The sequence below is a fragment of the Grampus griseus genome, assembly GCF_964374135.1.
Source record: "Grampus griseus genome assembly, chromosome: 2".
NCBI lineage: Eukaryota > Metazoa > Chordata > Mammalia > Artiodactyla > Delphinidae > Grampus > Grampus griseus.
The window spans coordinates 164,115,967-164,141,548 of record NC_139018.1 but is presented as its reverse complement, the minus strand read 5'-3'; the positions used below and the strand labels follow the sequence as shown (position 1 = coordinate 164,141,548).

The window sequence follows — 25,582 nt, the reverse complement described above, 5'->3', positions numbered from 1 at the left end:
GGTCTCCTTGTCCCAAGCATACCAGGCATGTCCCTACCCGAGGGCCTTTGCACTGCAATGTTAAATCTCATCTCCTCCAAACTCTGGCCTACTTGAATCCACCCTGTTTTAAATACTTCAGTGACTCTCACCTGTGCCCTGATGCGTGCTCCCTAGCTCTTTTGTCCTGCTCTTTTTCCTTGTTCCATAGCCTTTTAACATAGTAGATAATTTACTTCTAACACAGTAATTTACTAAGTTTATTGTTTTATCTTCTGGCTCTTCCCACTAAAACAGAAGCTCCAGAGGGCAGGCATCTTAATCTGTTTTGTTCCACAGTGTATCCCAATCATCTGGAAGAATGCTTGGCCATAATATAATAGGTATGCAACATATTGGCTTCAATATGTTGTTTAAAAATCTCTATCTTTCTTAATTTTGTGTCTGTTTAAACTGTCAATAAAAGCACATTCAAATGTTCCTCTATAATGATGGATCGCCCGTTTTCCCTGAGGTCCTAACAATTTTTGCGCTATACTTTTCAGGCTAATTAGGTGCTTATAAAATATGAATCCTATCTTCCTGGCTAATTGAACCTTTTATCATTGTGCACAGACCTTCTTTATCCTTAGTGATGCTTTTGTCTTCAAGTTATTAGTTTATTTGATACTAATAAAAGTAGGCTAGCTTTTCAGTAATTTTTAGTACTATTTAATATATTTTTTCTGTCCCTTAGCTTTTGATGTATTTGAGTTCTTATGTTTTAGGTGTGTCTCATGCACATACCTTATAGTTTTTAATTCATTATGACAGTCTTTATGTTTAACTGCTAGCCTATTTATGCCTATTGTGATTAGGTATATATCCAGATTTATTTATATCACTAACTTTCTATTTGTCCCACTTTTGTTGTGCAAATTTTTATCTCTTGCTTGCATTTCTTTTTTTATTTTTAAAATTTATTTACTTATTATTTATTTTTGGCTGTGTTGGGTCTTCGTTGCTGTGCACAGGCTTTCTCTAGTTGCAGCGAGCGGGGGCTACTCTCTGTTGCGGTGTGCGGGCCTCTCACTGCAGCGGCTTCTCTTGTTGTGGAGCATGGGCTCTAGGTGCGCAGGCTTTAGTAGTTGTGGCACATGGGCTCAGTAGTTGTGGCTCACGGGCTCTAGAGTGCAAGCTCAGTAATTGTGGTGAACGGGCTGAGTTGCTCCACGGCATGTGGGATCTTCCCGGACCAGGGCTTGAACCTGTGTCCCCTGCACTGGCAGGTGGATTCTTAACCACTGCGCCACTAGGGAAGCCCCACGTTTCTTTTTTTTTTAATTGAGTTTTGTTTTCTTATTCTGTTTTTCCCCTTCTACTAGTTTGGAAGTTATCTACTGTGTTTCTTATTCTTTTAATGTTTGCCCTTGAATTTGTAGCATAATACTTAAAGTCTGCAGTTAATATCTTACCTCTCCTCCTGAACAATACCATGAGCATTATAACCGTGGCCATCTACTTTCCAACTCATACTCTGTTGCTATTCAGTGTGTATTTCTGTCCTTTTTAATCTCATAAATTTGGCATTATTACTTTATATAGATGATGTTTACTTACATTTGTTCTCATATTTACCAGTTTATTTACTTACTAATTCTTTTTGTTATCTCAGACCTTCCACCCACAATGTTTACCTTCTTTCTGAAGTATATCTTTAATAGAGTCTAAATAATGTGCTTCTAAAGCTTGTAAGTTCCTCTAGGGAGGTGTGTTGTAGATAAGTTCTCAGTTAAAAGCCTTTATTTTGCTCTCATTTTTTTGAAACATAGTTTTTTTAAAAATTTTTATTGGAATATAGTTGATTTACAATGTTATGTTAGTTTCAGGTGTACAGCAAAGTGAATCTGTTATACATATACATACACCTACTCTTTTTAAGATTCTTTCCCCATATAGGCCATTACAGAGTACTGAGTAGAGTTCCCTGTGCTATACAGTAGGTCCTTATTAGTTATCTAATTTTTGTTTGTTTGTTTGTTTGTTTTTGCGGTATGCGGGCTTCTCACTGTTGTGGCCTCTCCCGTTGCGGAGCACAGGCTCCGGACGCGCAGGCTCAGTGGCCATGGCTCACGGGCCCAGCCACTCCGCGGCAGGTGGGATCTTCCCAGACCGGGGCACGAACCCGTGTCCCCTGCATTGGCAGGTGGACTCTCAACCACTGTGCCACCAGGGAAGCCCCTAGTTATCTATTTTATATATAGTAGTGTGTATATGTCAATCCCAATCTTCCAATATACTGAAAGATAGTTTTAATGGGTTTGTCCCACATGTGTTTTTTTCCAATATCCTGAAGCAGTAAGTCAGTTCTGACACTGTCTTCCTGGAGATCGAATCAGACCCCACAGGTTATTAGCCCAGTCCCACAAGACTGCCCCTTCCGCGACTTCAGTTACCACTCACAAGTCCAGGTTGTTACGTGTGCTTCTGAGCAACTGGCTGCAAATCAGAGGTTCCCACAGTCCCCTCCTCCAGTTCCATTATTTTGCTAAGCGGCTCACAGAACTCTGAAAAACATTTATATATGTTTACCAGTTTATTATTATTATATGTTTAAACATTTGTTTAAACATTTTGTATGTTTAAACATTTATATATGTTTACCAGTTTATTATTTATATATGTTTACCAGTTTATTATTAGTAGTATCAAATAAACTAATAACTTTAAGACAAAAGCATTACTAAGGATAAAGAAGGTCTGTGCACAATGATAAAAGGTTCAATTAGCCAGGAAGATAGGATTCATATTTTATAAGCACCTAATTAGCCTGAAAGTACAGAGCAAAAATTGTTAGGACCTCAGGGAAAACGGGCAATCCATCATTATAGAGGAACATTTGAATGTGCTTTTATTGACAGTTTAAACAGACACAAAATTAAGAAAGATACAGATTTTTAAACAACATAAACATAAAGGATACCGATGCAGAGGTACATAGGTCCCGAGTGCAGGAGCTTCTGTCCCCATGGAACTGGAGTGCACCACCCTCCTGGCGTATGGATGTGTTCACCAACCCAGAAGCTCTCCAACTCTTATTGTTCAAAAGTTTACACAGAACTTCATCTCCAGCATCTCCCCTTCCCCTTCCCTGAGGTCAGTGGGTAGGGCTGAAAGTTCCAACCATCCAGTCACTTGGTCTTTCTGGTGACCAGCCCCCTCCTGAGGCCATCTAGGGGTCTGAACCTAAGTCACCTCATTAGCATGAATTCAGGTATGCCCCGAAAGGGCTTCTGGTGAACGACAGAAGATACTCCCGTCACTTAGGAAGTTGCAAGGGTTTTAGGAGATTTGTGCCAGAAACCCAGACAGTGATCAAAATATATTTCTTCTTATACCACAGTATACAATTTTATGTTGACAGTAATCTTCCACTCTGAGGATATCCTTCTACTGTCTGTGGGCGTCCAGTTTTGCTGTTGGGAAGTGAGCTGTCAGTCTGATAGTCATCTCTTTGTTGTGTTGTGTCTTTTCTCCCTGACCACTTTTCTTCTCTCGGCTTTTGGTATCCTTTAGTCTAGCTGCAGTGTCTCTAGGTGTGGGTTTCTTCTGTGTACATTGGGTATTATGCATGTACAGATTTATAAAGTCATGAAAAATTCTCAACCATTACATCTTCAGATATTATCTCTTCCCCATATTCTGTATTGCTCTCTTCCTCTAAGATTCCATTTAAACCCACTCCACTCCCCGTCTTAACCATCCTCTCATATATTACGTTTCCATTCTTTCTGTCTGTGGTATTCTAGGTGGTTTTCTCAGATCTACCCTCTGGTATACCAGTTATCCAATCTGCTGCGTAACTACTAGGTCAGAGGCTTTTTGTTTTGTTTTCAAGTCAACAGTTATAGTTTCCATTTTGTAAAATTTTTATTTGATTCTTTTTCAAGTCTGACTGGTCATTTTGAAAGTCTCATAGTTTACTCATTTTTGCTAGTCCATCTCTTACTCTCTTCATACGTTTTATTCATAGTTTTTATCTTCTGTTCTGTATCTGATTGTCCTACTAGCTGAAGCCTTGAAAATAACATCAGTCTTTGTTGCTGTTGACTCCACTCTTGTTGTCTTTGTGAACTCATATTTGGTTGAACTTAATCTGTGGGAATCCTGGAGGTCTGTGTTAAGGGTGTTTTCTTCCAGGCACCCTTTACATTTACTTCCACTGGGTTTTGGGACCACTTTCACTTCCTTCAGGGGTCCTAGTTTAATGTTGAAGTCTTGGGTTGAGCTCCGCAGTTACGCTTTGACCCAAAGTGTGAAATTGGCATCTATCTTCAGAGAAACCCCTCCTTTCACACTTACCTGATGGTCACCACATGCCCTTTGGATGATTAAACTCACTTTAGGGGAAGGAAGGTCTTGAAAATTTCCTTCTGCTTTCTGTGAACCCAGCAGTGGGTTAACAACTCTGCTCCATCAAGAAACTCATTTTGTTTGTTTTTGTAACTGAGAACGCTTCCAAGTATCTCACATTTACTGGAAGTATAAACCTTTAAAGTGGTTTTTATTACTAGCAACCAGGGAGTTATCACTTGGGAGCTAAATGCAAAAATAATTAACCAAGAGAAGGTTCAACTTTTTCAAAGTCAGGTGTCAAAAGCCGTCCCTGTCCCTGCCATTCACTGGAATGTAAACCGAAATGGATTTAACCTTTTGTTCTCTGTAACCACATAAAGATGTGTCTTTGTCTTGACCCCTGGCCAACCCATCTCCCTCTCATCCAATTGCAGGGCCACATGCTTCCTTCCTTTCCTTCATGAAGGTTCCTCTTCTGGTAAATTCATGCCCTATCCCAATACTTATTTTTAAATTACTTCCCACAAGAAAGGTAAAGACCACATGAATGGCAGTGTTCCTTTTTAGTACCCCAAAGTGTGAAGAAATAGTCTTATTGATTAATTCAACAAATATTTATATCAGAAATTAAAAAGCCCTTTCTCAGAGAATTTTTTTATTTGTTTTTGTTTTGTTTTTTTGTTGTTTTTGTTTTTGTGTTTTTGGATTTTTTGTTTGAGAGAATATTTTCTTTACAGAGGGAAATTGACCTGGACATGGGATCAAAGGAGCTCTGGGTCAAGGCTCTGGAGGGGCAGTGGGAGGGTGGACGGGGAGAAGCAGGGACAGCTGGCCCTGAGTGTTCACCCTCCAGAACCCCTCCCTTGCCCCTGCCATCCGGGGGGCCAGCGGCAGACAGGGCTGAGCCGGGGAGTTGCAGCCGATGTGTGCTTGGGCGCAGTGGTGACGGCTGATGAAAAGAGTGGGGAAGGCATCAGAAGAGATGATTTGGGGCAGGAACAGGGAGGAATGTGGGCCAGGAAATACAAGCATCCAGGAGGTTTTCTTGGTAAATTACATGTTTAAGTCAAGCACTTCCCACCTAGATACTTACAACCTGTGCCATTTATTTTATATTTTTCTAGATCAATGAACTGAGCCATGTTCAAATCCCTGTTATGTTGATGCCAGATGACTTCAAGGCCTATTCAAAGATAAAGGTGGACAATCACCTTTTTAACAAGTAAGTACAAGCACAGCCTTTTGTACAACTTACGTGGCTGCCAGGAGTGTGAATTCTAATTTCTGTGAATTTCTATAATCCCATTATTTTTCAATGGGTGAGAGTGAAGTTTTGCTGATAAAGTTTATGCTGTGATAAACATAACCATCTGTCATTTTCAGAGAAGCAGCAGCAGGCCCTCTTGGGTAATATCTTTTTGCATACGGCATATTGTTCTCTATGCATATCTTATATGTTAAAAGTGATGTTCTCATTACTGTTTAAATGTTTGAAGCTGTACATTGCTTGGATTCTTTTTTTTTTTTTTTTTTTTGGGGCAGCTATGGACCTCAGCTCTCTTACACAAAACTCTCCTGATGATTCCTTAATGAACAGAAATGACTACTTCCTAAAACAATAAAGAATGAAGGTGCATTTTTATAAAACATAATTGGATGCCATGTTGGGCATTGAGACTATTTCTCCCTCTTTTGAATGTCATTTTAGACATCATTATGGACCACCTTCTGTGGCAGGCAGTCCATTGAGAGCCAGACATACACCGATGTATAAGAAACAGTCCTGCCCTTGGGGGTTCACAGTCAGGCGGCTGGTTGAAAATGGACACATATACAAATTACCATCACTTAGTGTGTGGAGTACCACAGTGGGGGCACAGGGTGTGTGTGTGTGTGCGTGTGAACACAAAGGGGGAAGCAATTCTGAATGAGTGGGATGAGCCCCAGAGAAATCCCTCCCATGTGAAGATCAATTGTGAAATTCCTTAATGGGGCCATTGTTCTAATGTGAAGCTGATGTGTTAATTATTCTCATAATGCCCTTTAAAGGTTGACCTTTTGAAGGGATCTTTTCTATGTGAATATAGAATGTGGTATGTATATAAAAGATAAAACAGGTCGATCTAGGAGTGAGAGTCAGTCTTGTTTTATAAGATTTCATCAGCAGGCAACCCAGGACCAGTGTGGGAGCCCTGTTTGTGGCTCTCTGTGCTGCCCCTCCCGGCCTCGCCAAGCTCTTTGCTTTTCCTTCACCGTTTCCCCTGCGTGTCTGTCCCTTCTGTCCCCCGGACCCTACTGTGGGTTCTGGTTGGCCCCTTGAAACCCACCTGTGCCTTCTGTGGGTCGGGAACCCCAAGTGCTTCTTTGGCTGCAGGAGAGCATGATGGTGGCAGATTCAAGTCTGGTTCACTGTTTGTACGTCTGAACTTTATTCCACAACCTGTTTCAGAGAAAACATGCCGAGCCACTTCAAGTTTAAGGAATACTGCCCGATGGTTTTCCGTAACCTGCGGGAGAGGTTTGGAATCGATGATCAGGATTTCCAGGTGAGTTGCTTTCGTAACATTCGTTTCACATGGGTTTCATCGGTGCCTTTTACGCTGTAAAATGGGATTCACATTTTTGTCATGACAAGTAATTAGATAAGAGTAATTTTCATTTTGTATGAGAATTTTTCAGTGTTCTTTCTGAAATAAAGGGTTCTTTCAGTTAGGGACCACTATACAATATGATTTCAGTAGTCCGCAGAAGAAATTATTCTTTGGGAAGGGAGCAAGCCTGTGAGTTTTATATAATATTCTCACAGATGAAAGTATTCTGCCCGCAGAGCTTCCTTTTGATTTTCTGCCCTCAAACGGGTTGGCAAGCCCCTAGGGCTGTGTATGTGTGTTGAATTCACATTTCCTTTATTTGCAGAGGCCACTTAGGAATCTTAGAAATTTGTTTTCGTTCTTGCTGATTTGCCGAATTGGCCCACCCTGGCCCTCCCCGTGGTATTTTGTCAGAGACCCCCTTAGAACCCTGCAGTGCCCAGCGGCCTAGTGACTGCAGCACTGCTGTCACCACCAGGAGCCCGCCAGTCCCAGGGACACTTCTGTGCAGCACCGTCTCCTGCTCTTGGGACCCACCATGTAAAGATGTGCCCTGTTGCTTTTCTCCCCATGTTTGCCCAGTTCTCGATTTCAACTTCTAAATCGCTGTCAGATCTGGTCATTTCTGGTCATTTCTCCTGAGAACGGACCAGGCATCAGTTACCTGATTTTCACAGAGCTGGCCAGATTCGTAAAAGCCAAGGATGTTTTTAAGAGCAGAAATCTAAGTCAGGAGATACAAGGGCTGCTTTCTGGTCTTTTATGGCAGGCCGTTTATTTTACTCTAAGAGTAAAATAAATAAGAGTACTGACTTATTTTAAATGTGGTAAACACTTTCTCTCGTTTGCCCCAAACCAGAAATCCTTTTATCTTGCATTACGTGTCCTGTTGCTGCCCCGGGTGACCTTACAAGGTGAATACTGGCACAGCTCACCCTGTACTTTCCCTTAAAGAACAGGGCCCTAAGGCAAATCAAGCTTAGCCAGCATGCTTTCTTATAGATCTGTGGGCCTCCCTGCCCTGCCCCATTGTTGAAAGTTTCCAAGAATCTCTCACAGGCTCACTCAGGCATGAGAAGCCTTGAAGCTGCCATGTTTTGAAAAAGCAACGCTGGCCAGGCTGCCGGTGACGTTCCCTCCTCTGTGGACCTGGCCAAGGTTTCCACCGAGGTCCGGGCTCTGAGCAGAGGCTCGGGTGCGCCCCGGAGAGGGCTGAGGGGAAGTGGGCGGGGAGGGTGTGAGCGCTCGGTTTGCTTTTAAAAACTGCGATGGAGCCAGTGTTCAGGTGTGGGCTTCATGTGTAAGAGAGAAAGAACTTCGATCACACTTGGACTTGAATTTACTGCTGCAAAAGCCAAGTCACCTTTAAAGAATAAATTTTGGAATTGTAAAAAAGCCTCGTATAAAATAAAAAGGAATCATTCTACATTATGTAAGAACTGTTATTACATTTCAAGAGGCCTATGAAAATAGTATGCTTTGAAAAGAATGAACAGCTGATAACTTTGACATCCTAAGAAAATCTCCTCTGACTCTGTTGCTACATTCAAGTGTGTATCTTCCTTTGTGCCCCTCCTTTTTTTTTTTAATTTTAATTTTTAAAAATAAAATAGCGATACTGGCGTTTCACAGAAACTGACTTTCAGGGCCTGTGCTACAGGATCTTGTTAAATTCCTCAATTCATTACCACAGTGAAGTCCTTATATTTCTTCTGAGAACCAGCCCTGTTAAATGAGATCCAAATGGATCTATTAGATCCTTAGTTGCTGAAATACTAAGACAGGAACGGGGTTTCCCTCTCTTTTTCCCCCCTAAAAACAAAACCATGTAAGTTGATATTTAAGTAAGTGCAAATTGCTGATACAAACTTTGAAGGCAAATTAGGCGAGTGGAGGATGATTCACACGGAACTAATTGGCAAGTCTGTTAAGCTCTTAGCGTGAGAGATCAGTACAAGGGAGAACCGGTGTGAGTGTAATTAATCATTTGAACACCACTCCTTCCCTCAGCCATGCCTGGTGCTTTTGGCATTTAGATTGCTGCTTTCTCTTTGGCAACTGTATTTCTATTAAAAAATAAAAAAGTGGGTGTTTACAGTAACTTTAGTAAACCAGACATACACAGTCCCTCTGCACCCACAGATTCCACCAACTGTAGATCAAATTGCAGTTGGAATCTGCGGATGCGGAATCTGCGGATACGGAATCTGCGGATGCGGAATCTGCGGATGCGGAATCTGCGGATACGGAATCTGCGGATACGGAGGGCTGATTGTACTGGCCCCATTTCTATGTTCCTTTCCCAATGTTTGTACCTCTTAAAATTTTTTCAGCTGGGGCAGGGCCCCTGAGTTTAAACGGAAGATAAGATGGTACACATGGGGCTTAGCCCACCTTGTTGGCTACTTGGTTTGGAAAACGGAGGAAGTTGTGCCAACAGTGGCTCTGGCTTGGTGCGTCTGGGTGCCTGCGCGCCGCAAGCCAGGGAGGCGGAGTGCAGTGCGCTTGCGGGGGCCGGCGGGGCTGTGGTCTCGGCTCTTCGGCTCACCACTGCCCGGACACTTCATTCACTGTGGCCAGAACAGGTAACAGGTATCAGTTGACACCTAGTGCCAAACTGAACTCTCTTTCTCAATCTGATTTAAAAAGTGGGATCAATGACCCGGCGTCTCATCCTCTTTGGAGGCACTGGATGGCTCAAGGGGCCCAGGCCCCTCACTGTTCCCCTTGCCTTGCTCTGTTTAATTTTCAGAAGCGCTTGCTTATTGGACAAATGACTTTTAAATCTCTGTGGCGAAAAGGAGTTCCACCGTGCGGTTCATTTAGTATTCAAACCTTCATGTTATATCAAATGGATAAATGTTCGCCACCTGCCTTGCGTGTGTGAATGCAGTTTTGCTGCACCTGAAAAAAGTCAGTATCGATCCATCTGATCAAAGTAGAACATAGTAATTAGCCAACTTAATTGACCTCCCTCAGCCAACTTAAACTTCGTGAAAGGAACTGAGAAACATCCCTGCTGTCTCCGTAAACACTTGTATCTTTCCTCTGGTTTTGATTTCTTGAAAATGTCTTTTAAAAACAACTTCTTTTTCTTGCTGTTAAAGATAAATTCAAGCAACAGTTCTAGAATACTCATTATTAACAACAGTGTCACTGAACATACATATGTAAACCTGTGTGCGTATGTGTATGCATGTATGCTCAGTGCTTTCAGATTCAAAATTTTCTCCAACTTATTAGGGCTTTTTAAAATCACTTCACTGGTTTGTAATATGCACAGAGGTGAACTGTGTTCTGATCATTGTTGGGACAATGTGACTCCCCATGACCGTTCTTTTAAGATGTCGTTCAAGTTGAATGCTCCCCCAGAGGCCTCGCTGTTACGGTTGCTACAGTTCTGTTCTTCCATCTCCTCTGCCACTTTAAGCTCCGCTCCCCATAGGTGGATGATTTCACGCACGATTATCAACTCAGTGTGTGTTTATTTGCACCTACTGTGTGTAAGGCTCTGTGATAGACATCATAGGGAATGCAGAAGAGAAGAAAGGATGAAGGAATTTTTTTTAACTATTACATGACAGATTCTGTATTAGATGCTAATGACATTTACAGAAACCCAGGCATCTTGATTTTTATTGTTCTTAAAGAAAACCTGCATCCCTCTTTCCAGTCTCTCATAGTATCAGAACCTCTTATGACAGGCCTGGGAAGTCAACTAGAGGCTTCGGTTGAAGTTTCTGAGCTGCAGGAAGGATTGCCCACCAAAAACCAAAAAGTTATACAGGATGGCGATGATGCAGTTAAAGCTAAATACACCATATAATAGAAACTGAGCCCTCTGGTTCTTTGTGGAGGATAGTACTAGGTTTGCTTTTCCCCTGCCGCATCTTCCGAATTAGAATCGCTCGTTATTCACATTGGATGCATTGTCTTCTTTGTATTGGTAACAGAGGATTCTAATTTTAAAATAATTAATTTTAAAAGCTAACGTTTTAGGGCTTCCCTGGTGGCGCAGTGGTTGAGAGTCCGCCTGCCGATGCAGGGGACGCGGGTTTGTGCCCTGGTCCGGGAAGATCCCACATGCCGCGGAGCGGCTGGGCCCGTGAGCCATGGCCGCTGAGCCTGCCCGTCCGGAGCCTGTGCTCCGCAGCGGGAGAGGCCACAACGGTGAGAGGCCCGCGTACCGCAAAAAAAAAAAAAAAAGCTAACGTTTTAAACTTTTGATGTTCTTGTTTCAAGTTTAAAAATAAAATTCTCACGATGAATAGCGGACAGAAACTCCACCTGGGCTGGAAGCCAAAGGGCACCCCTCAGATTGGACGTCTCTCCTGACAGACTTTAGGGAAAACTCGCTCCCAGCCCATCAGCATCCTCAGATTTTTTTCACGTGCTTTTTCTGCTGTTTCTCAAGTGTTGAACCAATTACTGCCCCACCACAAACTGACCCCACCTGACAGCTCAGCCTTGCTGTTGGCCTGCGTTTTCCGTTCCTGAGCCCACGTTGGGTTAAGTCTCCTCGTTTTCAGCCGAGCGCTGACAATCATCCCTGCCAGGGAGCTCCTGTCCAGGGCAGATGCTGCCTGTTTGCTTATCAGGAGCCTCGGACACAGGCCTCTGGTATTTTAATCTGAGTCAAGTACCAACCTGATCTTTGTAAAGGCGATCTCACGGCGCTCAGTGACGTTCCTGCAACTTTTCTTCTTTCTCTGCTGGTCATTACTGTTCATATCTGTTTCCTTCTTTTCTGGTAAGTTGTTTCATGATTAATAAGTGTTCAATTGCACAGTGTTCTGCCCCCCTCTGCAGTGAAAGCCATTCCACGCCTGGGATCACAGCTCAGACTTTCTTTGAAATTCCCCAAGAGCATAACACAGGGCTTTAAACACAGTGGGCTTTTAATAAATCCTTGATGATGATGTTAGCACGTTGGTCTTTCCCTCCCTGATGAGGTCAGAGGACCATCTGCTCACTCAGATCCGTCAAACGCAAACCCAGGTCCAGGCTGTGGCTCCCGGCTCCTGGGCCATGTGATTTGAGGCGTGTAATCGTAATCCTGAGTTGTCAGCAGGGCAGGTGTCAGGTCCATGAAACAGGTAGCCCGAGTTGGGAGAAAGAACATTTTCCTGCGAGTTGAGAAGCTGGTTTGCGTCTTGGATCTTCAGTGACGGATACTGTGACTTAATCTGGTCGCTTAGCCCTGGTAGGTCTCAGTTTTCTCATCTGTGAAATGAGGGAGAAGGACTCCATGCTCTCTGAGGCCCTCCCAGCTGCCACATTTCTGAATCTGTTATTAAGTCACGGCCAATAGGTCACTGACTGTCACTCAGGTTCCTGTACATGATACTGCCGTGTCTTCTTTGTAAGGTGCTGGCTTTTACACATTTGAGCATGGCAGAATTGATTGTACATGGCCTTCCTGTTGACTAAATGGAAAAACTTTCATACATTATTTTTAGCAGAAATACAAACTCATATCAAAATGGAAAAAAAAAACCCAAATGTCTGTAAGACTATATGAGTAGTTCAAGGGTATTAAATGTTCAAAATGCTTGGGTATTGAAAAAATGGATAGGGGACCGTAATGGTTGATGTTGATAGATCGTGACATTTTTATGAGAAGTATAGAAAAATTGGTGGCAAAGATGAGCTAATTAAATTGACATTTCCTCCACCCCCCTGGAGGCCCCAGTAATCCTGGACCTCCCACTGTGGAAATAAACATCTTCAATGCAGACTTTTAGAGGCTTGGAGGCGAGCACCATTAATCCCTTTCTTTGGGGAAAGGAGAATAAATTTCCAATTATAAATGTAGGAAGGCCATTCAAGAGTGAGTTTCATCTCTCATTATCTTCCTTTATTTCTCATTGAGGGCTGACATGGCACTAGAGATTCAAACACAGCTCTTGAGGTTTGAGATGTGGTGTTGTAATGCTACCCACTGGGGTTCTTGGACTCCTTAATCAACAGAAATTGATAAGAGGCCAGACGAGAAATTCAGGCAAGGCCTTACTGGGACTCATACTGCAGCACTAGGGAGCGAAAGCACGTAACAGGTGCCCATGCTCGCTCACTGAGTGGGCAAGCTGGTCCTTTAAGCGGGGTGAGGGTGGGGGTGGGATGGAGGGGGGCTTAGGGTGGTCAGCCCCTCCCCCAGGTGGTGCTGGGTGCAGGGATCGTGTGCAGGACCCTGCTTTTCTCCCGACACCTCAGAAGTGGCAGTTGTGTTTCTGGTCTTTTTGTATCTTGTTCACAATCTGCCCCGACTGCATGCAGTTGTTTTTAGTCCCTTACAGTTTCCTTGTATCTCTTGCTGGAGGAGATGCTTGTCCAGGTGCAAGCAGTGCAGCGGAGGGTCCCAGGTCCCAGCCTGTCTCTGTAGATCTGTGATGTACTTGGCTGTGGAAAACAGGAGTGGTGGACAGTGAGCTTACTTATCCAGAGGCAAGATCGTCCAGCAAAATGGACTAAATCATCCTGTTCTTACGTGCCCTGCATCTACTAGCTTTGCCCTAGCACTTTAATTTTTTTTTTTTTTTTTTTGCGGTACGCGGGCCTCTCACCGGTGCGGCCTCTCCTGTTGCGGAGCACAGGCTCCGGACGCGCAGGCTCAGCGGCCATGGCTCACGGGCCCAGCCGCTCCGCGGCATGTGGGATCCTCCCGGACCGGGGCACGAACCCGTGTCCCCTGCATCGGCAGGCGGACTCTCAACCACTGCGCCACCAGGGAAGCCCTAGAACTTTAATTTTTGTCCAGCGGTTTATGGTATCCCCAGCTCCCCAGCAAGCCCGGCAGCATCCTCAGAAGCAGCGTGGGCTGGCTGTCACGGGTCCACCACACTGGACTGAACAGGGAGCACCCATGATGTCGCCTCGCTCGCCCAGACACGGCCCAGGGTCTACAGCCGGACCCCTCGGGGTGCGTGTGCTCCGGGGACTCGGGGGAAGAATGTTTGGACCAATCACAGCCGCCTGTGTGCTGGATGATTGTGCAATAGGAAATGTCCCGACAGGCAGATCTCTAGGACAGAAAGTGGATGAGAGGTTTCCTAGGTGGGGGGTGGAGGGAGAATGGGAGGGACTGCTCATGGGTATAGGGTTTCTTTTTGAGGTTGATGAAAATGTTCTAAAATCCGTTGTGGTAATGGTTGTTTAATTTTGTAACCGTACTAAAAACCATTGATTTGTATGCTTTAAATAGGTAAATGGTCTGGTGTGTGAATTGTATCTCAGTAAAGCCATTAGGGAAGAAGAATGTTTGGAGTTTCAGATTAGTTTATATTCAATAGGAGAACTTTTTCCCCCTCCACCATTGATTTTGGCTGCCTTTTTCTTGATGTAGGGGCTGATGTTAATAGTATTTCCACTTAGAACAAGTGAATTTAAGGAATTACGTAGTTTATGATATACAGCTATCAAACGTATAGGAGAGAAGGGTAGCCAATGAATAAAAGCAAGTTTGTTGCGGTTTGTGTACATTTATCATTAGATTTCCCCCAAACTAAAAGCAAATCATCGTCCATTTGCTAAGTCTCCACAAACTGAAAGCAGTAACACATTAATGAATCCTAATTAGTAGAGCAAGAAGGAAACCTAGAGACCATTAAGTCCCACTGTCTTTCCTTGCAGATAACCAGATAACAGAGTAAGGAGTGGGGGGTCTGACTGCCCTCAACTTCTCACTGCTTCTCTTTCTGCCATACATGCTGAGACCTGAAAACCTGAAAAGGACAGAAAGGTAGTAAAGGAGTGACTGTTGTGGGCAGACGCTATGTCAGATTTCTATTACGTCTGTATTTTCAGTGTTGAATTAAATAAGCCTTTTAAGGCTCTGCGTTGAATGGGATTGTGGATTTTGTGGTAGCCCAGTACGTTACACAAATGACTTTCCAGACCGGCATCCCAAGGTTGCTTTTCCAAACCTTCTCTCCCCTCAAGCCCTCCCACAGCCCTCCGCGGCTCACCCTCCTTGCCCTTGCCGCCACCTCAAGGTCACTAGAGGCCCGGCCGTCAGGCTCCCTGACGTTCCCTTCCCTGTACCTTCAAGTCCGTTGGCATCTTCAGCCAGCCTGCTTTCCTCCCCTCCTCGGGAAGGGGTCACCCCAGCTCTCCTGGCTACCTCCCCCGTGCTTTCTCCATCTTTTAAAGAACTGGCCTACTCTCTGCCATCCCTCTTGCCCTTCGGCTGGAGAGGATGCTGGGAGCTGAGCAGGGGCCACGGATAGAAGGGAGACCTAGTGGGGCTGGCATTTTTGACTTGAAACTTACTTGTGTAAAATGTTTTAAATTCTTTTTCAAACTGCAAGTGGTTCTTATTGAGGGCTGTGGAAAGTAAGCCGTGAAATGGAGAGTATGAGAGTGACAAGAATGTGGTTCTTGATCTTCACTGGGTACGAACCAGAGGCTTGGCCAGGGTGGACTCAAGAGCCAACTGAAGGGACTTCCCTGTGAGTCCAGTGGTTAGGACTCCTTGCTTCCACTGCAGGGGGCACGGGTTCGTTCCCTCGTCGGGGAACTAAGATCCCGCCTGCCACACTGTGCAGCCAAAGAAAGGAGCCAACAGGAAGAACCCATTCCGTAAGTCCTTCATTTTTGACTCACCAGCTCACAGAGCAGTTTGCTAATGTTGATCTGCACCTCTAAATGTCTTCCAGGTTGAAATTTGCTATTTATAATAATAGCTACCATTAAGGAGTGCTACTGTTCCAGGCACTATTATCAAAACTCTGTCTTATCTAATTTAACCCCCAGGCAAACTTTTAGTGATGGTGATTCTCGTCATTATTACCTTTCTACTAGTACGGAAACTGAGGTACAAAGAGCTTAAATAACTTGCCCAAAGTCACACAGTCTTAACGTAGAGCACCCGTGTATATGCTTATCCTGTCTTCTAGCTTCAATATCAGAGCTATTTGGAACTTGAAAGGTCATCAGACCTCTGCTTATGACAATATGAACCTGAGAGAATATGAATAAACTAAATGTAACACAAGAGATAGTTTTGATGTTCAGAACCCTCTGATGAGTGTGTACATCGTGGGCTTAGAATGTCTGCTCTTCTGATGGCTTCTAGACTAGGGTAGGTCTATTAGGATATTTCAGAAGACCAGTCAGGGGGTGGAGGCCTCTGCAAGGCCTTCCACGGATGCCGTCCCACTCAGGTCTCAAAGCAAGTGGTTTCTGCCCTCTGGGCCTCTGTCTTCTCATCTGTAAATTGGGTGGTTTGGAATAATCTCCAGGGTTGCCTCCACCTGTCATGCTCTTTGATTATGACGTTTATTTACACATAAGGGGACCCTCTGGGGCTTCTGGAGGTCACTCCCCAGCTCTGTTTCTCTCAGGCCTTTCTCCTCCTGGCCTCCCAGACTTGCCCAGGCATCCTGTATGAGGCTATGGTTCACTCTTCCTCTGTGACACAACAAGGGACACTGAGGAATTTCAATATTCAGTTTCTAGATAGCAGACTGTTCTGACTACATTCCATGTGTGTCCACAACCGCCTTCCCTTAGCTCGTCCTCTCGTTCTTGCTGAAATTGTCCAAGTACATCTGGAACCTCTGATGTGTTATTTCCATGCTGCTCTAAGAACTATTGCCATCTCTCTTTAGTCCTGGCCCAGATGTCCTAAGCCATCATCATGCCCCTGCTCAGATGGTGGTTGGACTCTCTTGTGACTGGACTTCCGCTGGAAAACATCAAATCACCTTCGGAGGCCTGTGCTGCCCTGCACTTCCTAGAGCCATATCTTCGAGGAAATACATTTTTTAGAGGCATAGGAGGTCTGAGGGAGAGACCTAGTTCAGCCTGCCCCCTCCCCTGGCTTATCCTCTGTCACTTTATAGTCCCGGGAACTGAGGCTCAAAGATGCTGAATGCCGTATCCAAGGATCGGTGAGTGGAGAGAATGTTCTAGGTCCCAGACCAGCACCCTTCCTTACTCGGTACTGCCCTTACCAACACACACTCACTTCTATCTCGTCAAAGGTTACAAAAAGTCAGTGATTCTGGTATTAATTAATGGCAAAAGTTTAGCCTTGTCTTTGTAAATTGCCCCTTTTTGTTACCTCAGAGGAAGCTTTTAGGCGGGAGCCTTAGGCGTGTCACTCGGTTCCACTGTACCCCAGTTTTATTATCTTCAAGTGGAAAAATGCACCTGGCTCTTTCTATCACATAGGAGTGTTGTGGAAATAAATGAGTATGGATTTTTCCAGGCCTTAGAGTCATTCCAAGGATCACACATTTTGTGTAAAATTGCATTCACTCTTCTGATCGTCTGTTTGTCTCAGGCTTTCTTTAAATCTGATTCATATATTTTTATATTCATAGTGATTATAAAAGGTACATTCTGAATTTTGACACAGTGTGATTGTTCCTAATTTCACTGGTTATTGGAAAACAATGAGCCTTAAAAAAATTCCTCCACACATTGGAAGTAGATATTGTGGGTTGGGACTACTTATGTGATTATTGAAAAATTGAGTTAAGGCAGAATCAAGATGAGAATTTGTAAAGTTTTATATGCCAGGCCATTATGGGAGGGCCTATGGCCGTATACAAAATCTGTAATAAATAATTATCAATGTCTGAAACTGAAGGGAAAGGCAAAGAATTTGGAAGGAGATAGCATCTGTGCTAAGGAGTTTGTACATTTTTGACTCTGCCTTTCTAGCCCTTTAGTTTGTCAATCCATACGTTGCTTTGAATGTAGTATTATTAAACATTTCATTAATGAATTAATGCAGTGAATGCAGTGAACTATCATTCTTCACTGTAAAGTTTCACATTTTAATCAAACCAGAGTTGGACAGACTATAACGGGACAGGCATTCAGGCAGGTACGTTTGTAATTATAACACACTTAATACACTAGACTCTCCACACTCTGCACCAGACAAATCCCCTCGTAGCCACAATTCAGTAGACTCTTGGTTCTCACGTGTGGTCTGCAGACCCGCTGCAGCTGTATCGGCGTCTTCTGCTGCTTCAGACGCCCCATCCCACACCTGCCAGGTCAGACGCTGCATTGTCACGTGATCCCCAGGTGACTCCGTTGCTCATTAGAGTCTGAGAATCACTGACTCTGCAGCTTTCAATTCTGTTCTTTCCCACTGGTCCGTAATAGAATGTTACATTTTCATATCCAGTACGCCTAAGAAAACAGGCTATGAAACTGATGCTGCTGTAATTCTGTCCTTTGCTAAATATAATTATCCTTTACTATTCCCCCCTCCCCCCAAAAAGTTATTTTACATGTGTTGTCAGTTTTACAGAGTTTATAACCTGGTCCGCCTGTCTTTCATTAAGTTGATTGTTCCTGCTTTGATTTTTATCCCTGAAAGTAATTTGTAATCTTACAGTTCCTAGTGTTCTTGTTTTATTTGGAATAACCTTTTACAAATTAATGTTTGGGAGGAAAAAGACCCTTAAGCCAAGAGCAATGATTGCTTTTTTTGGCCAGTGTTTAAAACCCCCGAAGAGGGCATTCACTTTGATTTTCTTCCCTTTTGTTCTTAGTAGGAAGTGGTATAAAGGAGGAGTTTTATGTTTGAGGGAAAAAATCAATATAAGTAAGAATCAGACTCTTGTTGTTATAGCCATTTTCATCCTGAAAATCCTTTTCCTCCTTCGCAGCCTATCTGATGAGTTTCAGCTGTCTTCATCATTTAACATGGCCAGTTCCTGCTTTTTAAAATCATTGGGAGTTACACTGATTTCCCGCCCCCTTCTCTCAGGTTTTCTAATAAGCTAAGGAAAGCAAATTCAGTTAATTGGCAGGAGCAGCTCTGCACTTGGCAGTTGTGCCCGGCTACATTCAGATCAGGATGTGCTGTCTCAGGATGTAAAGACAGCAGCCGAGGTGCCAGGGCTGGTCCTGGAGATGAGAATGTGCTCACTTCCCTGAGCCCGAGGAGGCCCTCCACAAGTTGCTGCACCACCGCAGTGTCATTAAGTCCTCATACGGCTCCGTCCTGGTGGATTTCATCTGGGAAAGAAGGAAAGGTTAGGGAGGCTTGAACATTCTAGACTGATGGGGAACTCTCCCTGACAGTCATGATGCAGTGATACCACCTGCCTCTCTAAAGATATCTGTGTCCCCCTAACTAGACAGACTTTGGTTCATTGGGGCTTTCAAATGCCCACTTTGGGAGAGGAAGGTGAAGTGGGACTGTCTTTCCCTGTGAATCCCTCATACGCCGTCCAGTGGGGCTGGGCAGGGAATGGAGGTGGGTTCTCAAGGACACAGTTAGCAGAGGCGAAGACCAGGCTTCCTCAGATGCTGGGGGTTTGCTGATCCACTAGCCTGGTGACCAGTGTAAGACGGTTGGGGGAAAGCGGGACAGACTTCCTGGAGGCTCTAGGAAAACAGATTCAAACAGGGGAGTCACAGGTGAGAGCAGGGGAGACAGCAGGAGTGACAGTGAGTATGGAATGGAATGCTAGATCCTGGAGTGAAGTGATTGCAGAAGAGCGCCCACTCAGAGCCCTGCCCCATCCTCTCCAGGAGATGAATCATCCTCAAAAATGGCTGAAGTGGGGTGGAGGATGGGCCAGGTCAGAAACTTCTGGAGCTGGGTTAGAGCACACCTGCCCAGGCCAGGCCCTCCCAGGGCAGCCATGGGCCACAGCGTTTAGTAATTAAGTTGTTTACTACTTGAGTAGTTGACTAGTTGAGAACTTGGGTTCCGAGCCAGCCACACTGCAGATGGCATTCTGGCTCTTCCCCTTACTAGCTGTGTGACTTTCTCCCAACGATTATACCTCTCTGATCCCCATCTCCTCGTCTGTACAACGACGGTGATATCACTAGTAACCATTTCATGGGAATGTTATCAGAGTTGGGAGAAGTCCTCTGTGTATAACGCTTGGCAGAATACCTGTCATACAAGGAAACACTCAGGGAAAGTAAGATGTCCTTTCATGGCTGGAACCTAATTTTATTGAGGGGTAAATCTCAGCTCTTGTCCAACTCAAAAGAACAAGGTGAACAAAGTAACTTTGATTATAATTCTAGACATTAGAATCGCTGTTTTCATTTCTGCCATTTGAGGTACAATGAATAGAAAATGTTGTCCTCCTATTTAGCAACTTCTTCCAAACACAGATGTTTTTGAAAATTTGTGGTGACAACAAATGACCTGGAAATTAGTCTTTAACCGGTTCTCTTCCCTCCTCCCCTGTCATCCCACGGGAAGAATTCCCTGACCAGGAGTGCACCCCTTCCCAACGACTCCCAAGCCCGCAGCGGAGCCCGGTTCCACACGTCCTACGACAAGAGGTACATCATCAAGACCATCACGAGTGAAGATGTGGCTGAAATGCACAACATCCTAAAGAAATACCACCAGGTAATGTTTATCTTTATGTGAAACTCTGAGAAGGTTGACATTTGTGACAAATTATCATCAAGGCCAAAGATTTAAATATATAGTTAGGACATGACTAGAACACATTTGACAGAAAAATTCCCTCTAGCTGTGTTTTTAAAAATTACTGTGGCTGGATTACCGACAGTTAACATTTAGGAATGAATAGATCGGTAGTTAATAGACGTAACACGTTTAATCTAAATACCCTTCTGTACAATAGTTGTGATGATTACCACTCTGATTTTAAAATCACTCTGCTTAAGGTTTGGCAACATTTCGGAAGTGATTTTGCACGTGCTGGAAGTGAGGTGCTGACCTCTGAGTATTTATTCATTTACACCTACAGATCCTCTCCTGCTTGCACTGGTCCCTTCCTGTCCTGGCCCCAGAAAGGCCCACCCCCCCACCACCACCACTCACAATCTCCTGCCCAGAGAAGTTTCTGATTTTAGAAAGTGTTTGTCTACTCACCACCTCCTTTTCACGTCAGCATTATCCCCTCATCATCACCTGGGCATAAAGTGAAACTACCCTTGGGAACAGCCATCTCTTTCTGTTTCTTTCCCACCCCCCAATCCCCCCTCCCCAACTCCCTTCCTCAGTACGACGTTCCAGCACAAGGGCCTGGTAGAGCACACGATCCCAGCCCCCAGCTAGAGCTGTATGAGGCCGTACTGTGAAGTAGTAACAGCGTGAAGTCCCACGTCAGACAGTCCTGGGTGCAGATCTCAGCCCTGTCACTTACTAATAGCCACGTGACTTCCAGACTTTAAAGCCTCAGCTTCTTGATTTATACGGTGGAGATGGAAACATCAGCTGACTCCGGAGCCCTGACGATTGTAGGGCAGGCACTCAGAACAGTGTCTGCCACACGCCAGGCTCTCCACACGTGGTGGTGGTCATAGCAGTCATCAAGTCCTACACCAGTGGCCAGTAACAACAGTGTCACCTTGAGAAAGTGTAGTCTTATGGCATGAATATGACCATTGATGGCAATATCGCAGCAGCCACCTTGAGAACTGGTGTTTAAACCACACACTGAAACACACACAAACATACACACACGCTGTTGCTGTTAACCAGAGGCTTCTCAAGTGTTTAAACCATCACATCAAGTACCAGCCTCTCAAAATGACTCCTTCAAAGGTACTGCTTGGTTGGATTTGTAGGCTCTGAGGTGCCTGTAAAAGTCAGCTTCCTTCCTTTACTGTCACGCTTTCTGCTGTAGCATCAGGAATTATTTCTTTTTTTTATAAATTTACTTATTTATTTGTTTCCTTATTTTTTGGCTGCGTTGGGTCTTCGTTACTGCATGCAGGCTTTCTCTAGTTGCGGCGAGCGGGGGCTACTCTTCGTTGCGGTGCGCAGGCTTCTCATTGCGGTGGCTCCTCTTGTTGCGGAGCACGGGCTCTAGGCACGCGGGCTTCAGTAGTTGTGGCACGGGGGCTCAGTAGTTGTGGCTCGCAGGCTCGCAGGCTCTAGAGCACAGGCTCAGTAGTTGTGGCGCACGGGCTTAGTTGCTCCGTTGACATGTGAGATCTTCCCGGACCAGGGCTCGAACCCGTGTCCCCGGAGTTGGCAGGCAGATTCTTAACCACTGCGCCACCAGGGAAGCCCCAGGAATTATTTCTTGGCAGTTGCTTATTCTTCTCAAATATGAACAACTGCATTTTTAAAAATTTTTTATTTTTTTTTAACATCTTTATTGGAGTATAATTGCTTTACCATGGTGTGTTAGTTTCTGCTTTATAACAAAGTGAATCAGCTCTACATATACATGTATCCCCATATCTCCTCCCTGTTGTGTCTCCCACCCTCCCTATCCCACCCCTCTAGGTGGACACACAGCACCGAGCTTGATCAACTGCATTTTGCTTGCAGTGAGGTCTGTGAACATCTTGAAGCTACCTTCTGTTTCTGGAAACTTGGGACTGCCCCTCATTTGTTTTTCTCAAAAACACTGTTCAGCCTCTAAATCCATTAAACATCTAATCACTCTTTTATAACATCTATTCCTTTTGAAATCTGTCCTACAGCGCTTATGCTGTTGCCGATTGTGAAGGAAATTTTGAAGCGCTGGGTTAGTACCTATGAGGGTAAAAATGCTCAGGCGTTGGCTTCTGAATAAATGGAATTCTAGGACGCAGCTTTAGCCATTCACGCCTCTCTGGAACTTAATGTCGCGCTGATGCATTCTTTTTCTGCTTTTTTAAAATTGTCTCAGAACTCTTAAAGCAATGTGATACTTCAGTGACTGATGAAAACATATTATTCTGATAAGTGACTATGATACTATTCTAATACAGTGTGACATGCAATTCAAATATCAACTTCTTGATGACATCTTTGAGTCCAGAATTTTTTGACTCTACAGAAATTACAGTTTGAAACGTCTCCTCTGGGGTAGTTACTGTAACAAACATGCAGATTTGACATATCATCATTATTACATAAAATACATTGGGGAGCAAAATATTAACATGCTCCAGGGGCTGTCACAGTACTAAATATTTCATTTCACTGCTACAGAATGATTATTTTCTTGGTATATTCTTTATCCAGAAAAAGCTCATTTCTCATTTCTTCAGCATCTGTGTTTTGCTGAAGAAAAGTATTTTAAATATAGAGGGTCTTAGTGTTAACCTTAAAACAGAGTGTTGTAGGTCAGTTATTCTTGAAAAACAAACAAAGCCATAGAAAAAGGAATCAGATTTATGGTTACCAGAGGTGGGGGAATTGGATGAAGGTGGTCAAAAGGTAAAAGCTTCTAGTTATAAGTACTTGGAATGCCATGTACAACATGATAAATATTAACGCTGCTGTGTGTTATATATGCAGGCTGTTAAGAGAGGAAATCCTAACAGTTCTCGTCACAAGGAAAATATGTTTTTCCTATTTCTTTGCTATTGTGTCTCTATGAGATGCTGAATGTTCACTAAACTTACTGTGATCATCATCTCATGACGTATGTGGGAAATCAAATCATTATGTGGTACACCTTAAACTTTGTACAGTGCTGTATGTCAATCATATTCAATAAAGCTGGAAGAAAACAATTTTTAAATAAACAGAGGTAAAGGGTCTTAGTGATTGAGAGTCACCATTGTTAATATGATTTATTTAAAGGACGCTACATTGAAGGTCAGGAGACCTAAGTCATAGTTTGTCACAAACTGGTTACTTAAGCGATCTCTGAACCTCAGTTTCCCCATCTGCATTTCGTTCACCCTTTCATTCGTTTGTGCATGTATTTACCCTCTTTCTTCTTGAAGTATAATTGACTTACAATATTATACTGGTTTCAGGTGTGCAGCACAGTGCTGCGATATTTTTATAGATTATGCACCACACAAAGCTATTATAATACTATTGACTGTTTTCCCTGTGCCGTGTATTTACTCTTGACCTAATTCCAGAGAGGATGTAAGGTGGCCTAGACTACTTTTAGGATTTATGTCTAGTCAAAATTTTTCTGTCTCCTGCTTCGGTGTGGGGACTGTCAGTTCATTTATTTCTTCTTGCTTTTTGTTGCTTTTACCTTCGAATGTGCCTTTGCTTCTGAAACCCCCCCCCCCCCCCACATCTGGACAGGTCAGTAGGCGTGTTCAGATCCCAGATCAGTAGATGGACAGGCTCTCAGAGAGGGCGGCTCCTGCGGAATAAATTGGATGGGCTTTCTGACAGCTTTGGTTACTCCATGGCGCTTGACGTCTCTTTTTTCTTTTCTTTCATTGTTTTATTGTTTTAGTAAGATATATCCGGAGGTGCAGCTGTATTCTGGAAGGTTAAAATTACCCCGAGGCCAGCCTCTGGAGAAGTAGAACATTGCTAGATATTTAAATAAATTCCTCTTAGGGTTAATTTTCTGATGAGCCAACCTCACCAGCAGTGCTGTGTGACAGGTGGTTTTCAGGGCACACACTCTGCAGCTGACTGCTTTGCTCCCGACCTGCTGTGTGACCTTGGCCAAGTTTCCCATCCTCTCTGCATCCGCTTCTCTGTCTATACAATTTGGATAATAGTACCTCCTTCATCCAGTGTTGTACTAATCAGGTGAATTGATATTTATTATATAACCTGCTCAGAATAGTGCCTGGTATATGATAAGTGCTATGTAAATGATCGAATAAGATCATTAAATACCTTTCTTGCACATACTTAGTTGCCGTAGTCCCAGTGTCGAAATCATTTGCTCTTTGAATCCACTAGGGGGCCTGGTTTCTGGTAGAGTGTGGCACAGATGCAGAAAAATCTGAAGATTCAAACCATGAGGAGTTAGATTTTTTTTTTTCCAAGCTCCAGCATCTTGCCTTAGTCCTTATTTGCTGCCCAAATCCTACCCTAATTTCCACTGTTCGCTAAGAAAGCATAGCATCATCTTTCAGACGAATGGAAAATTTATATTAAGCAGAGCAAACTTTTATGTCTCTTTTCCTTTTTCTCTTTTTTTATGGTTGGGAAAATAACTTAGTGCTTTGGTGTAAATATCCTTTTCTTCAAATTTCTGTTAGGTTAGGACAAACTCAGGTCTTACAAATTACGATTATCCAAAGAAGAGGGGATATATGTATATGTACAGCTGATTCACTTTGCTGTGCAGCAGAAACTAACACAACATTGTAAAGCAGCTATACTCCAATAAAAATTTTAAAATATAATAAATAAATGACGATTATCACCTGATTAGCTGAGCAATGCTGAAGAGCATTCAGAAAGGAAAAAATGGTCAAGAACCTTCTTGAATGTCTTATTTCTTCGAAATTGACTGATTTTTCTTTTTTGACCTGAATTCATTGGGAGTTTTGGTATCGTGTGGCTTCGGCTTTAATTAAGAGTCAACGTCAATAAAATTTTAGAAATTTTAGCGGAGGGAACAAGTTCCAATGCAGATGATCAAGAAATGCCTTATGAAAATAGTGTTAGGAATATCTTTTATGTTTTTGCAATGTAGTGTTTAAATTTATTTGTTTTTTATTTCGAAGTGACTGAGTTGACAAAACTGATAAAGTAACCTAAAAATCCTTCCTTATCCTTTGTTATTTGGGAGACAGTAACTGGAACCAAATCTAGAAGTTACACCTAAAAATCTGAAATCCTTGTTGAAAAAGCTGGCTAGTACCTCAAGTTTCAGTAAAGGATTGGGGGGTGAATGCCTGACTTTTTTGGAACCTCCTTGGAGTACATCTTTTTATCCTCCCATGAAGGACAGTCACATTGGCCACAAACAGAGAGAAACCGAGAAAATAGGTCCCTTAAAAGCCAAAAATTAAAATTTAAAAATTGAGGGCGTGCTGCCCAAAGAGAAGAAGTT

The 25,582-nt window shown here is 43.5% G+C and overlaps 1 protein-coding gene across 1 annotated transcript in view; it reads left to right on the top strand.

The window, feature by feature from the left end:
- PIP4K2A (phosphatidylinositol-5-phosphate 4-kinase type 2 alpha) overlaps window positions 1–25,582 on the top strand; it is a 177,956-nt gene that overhangs the window by 99,069 nt on the left and 53,305 nt on the right. The window contains exons 2-4 of the mRNA XM_082648554.1: window positions 5,439–5,536; window positions 6,764–6,860; window positions 20,098–20,250. Of these exons, the coding sequence (XP_082504680.1) occupies window positions 5,439–5,536; window positions 6,764–6,860; window positions 20,098–20,250 (348 nt within the window). The remainder of the gene's footprint in view (window positions 1–5,438; window positions 5,537–6,763; window positions 6,861–20,097; window positions 20,251–25,582) is intronic.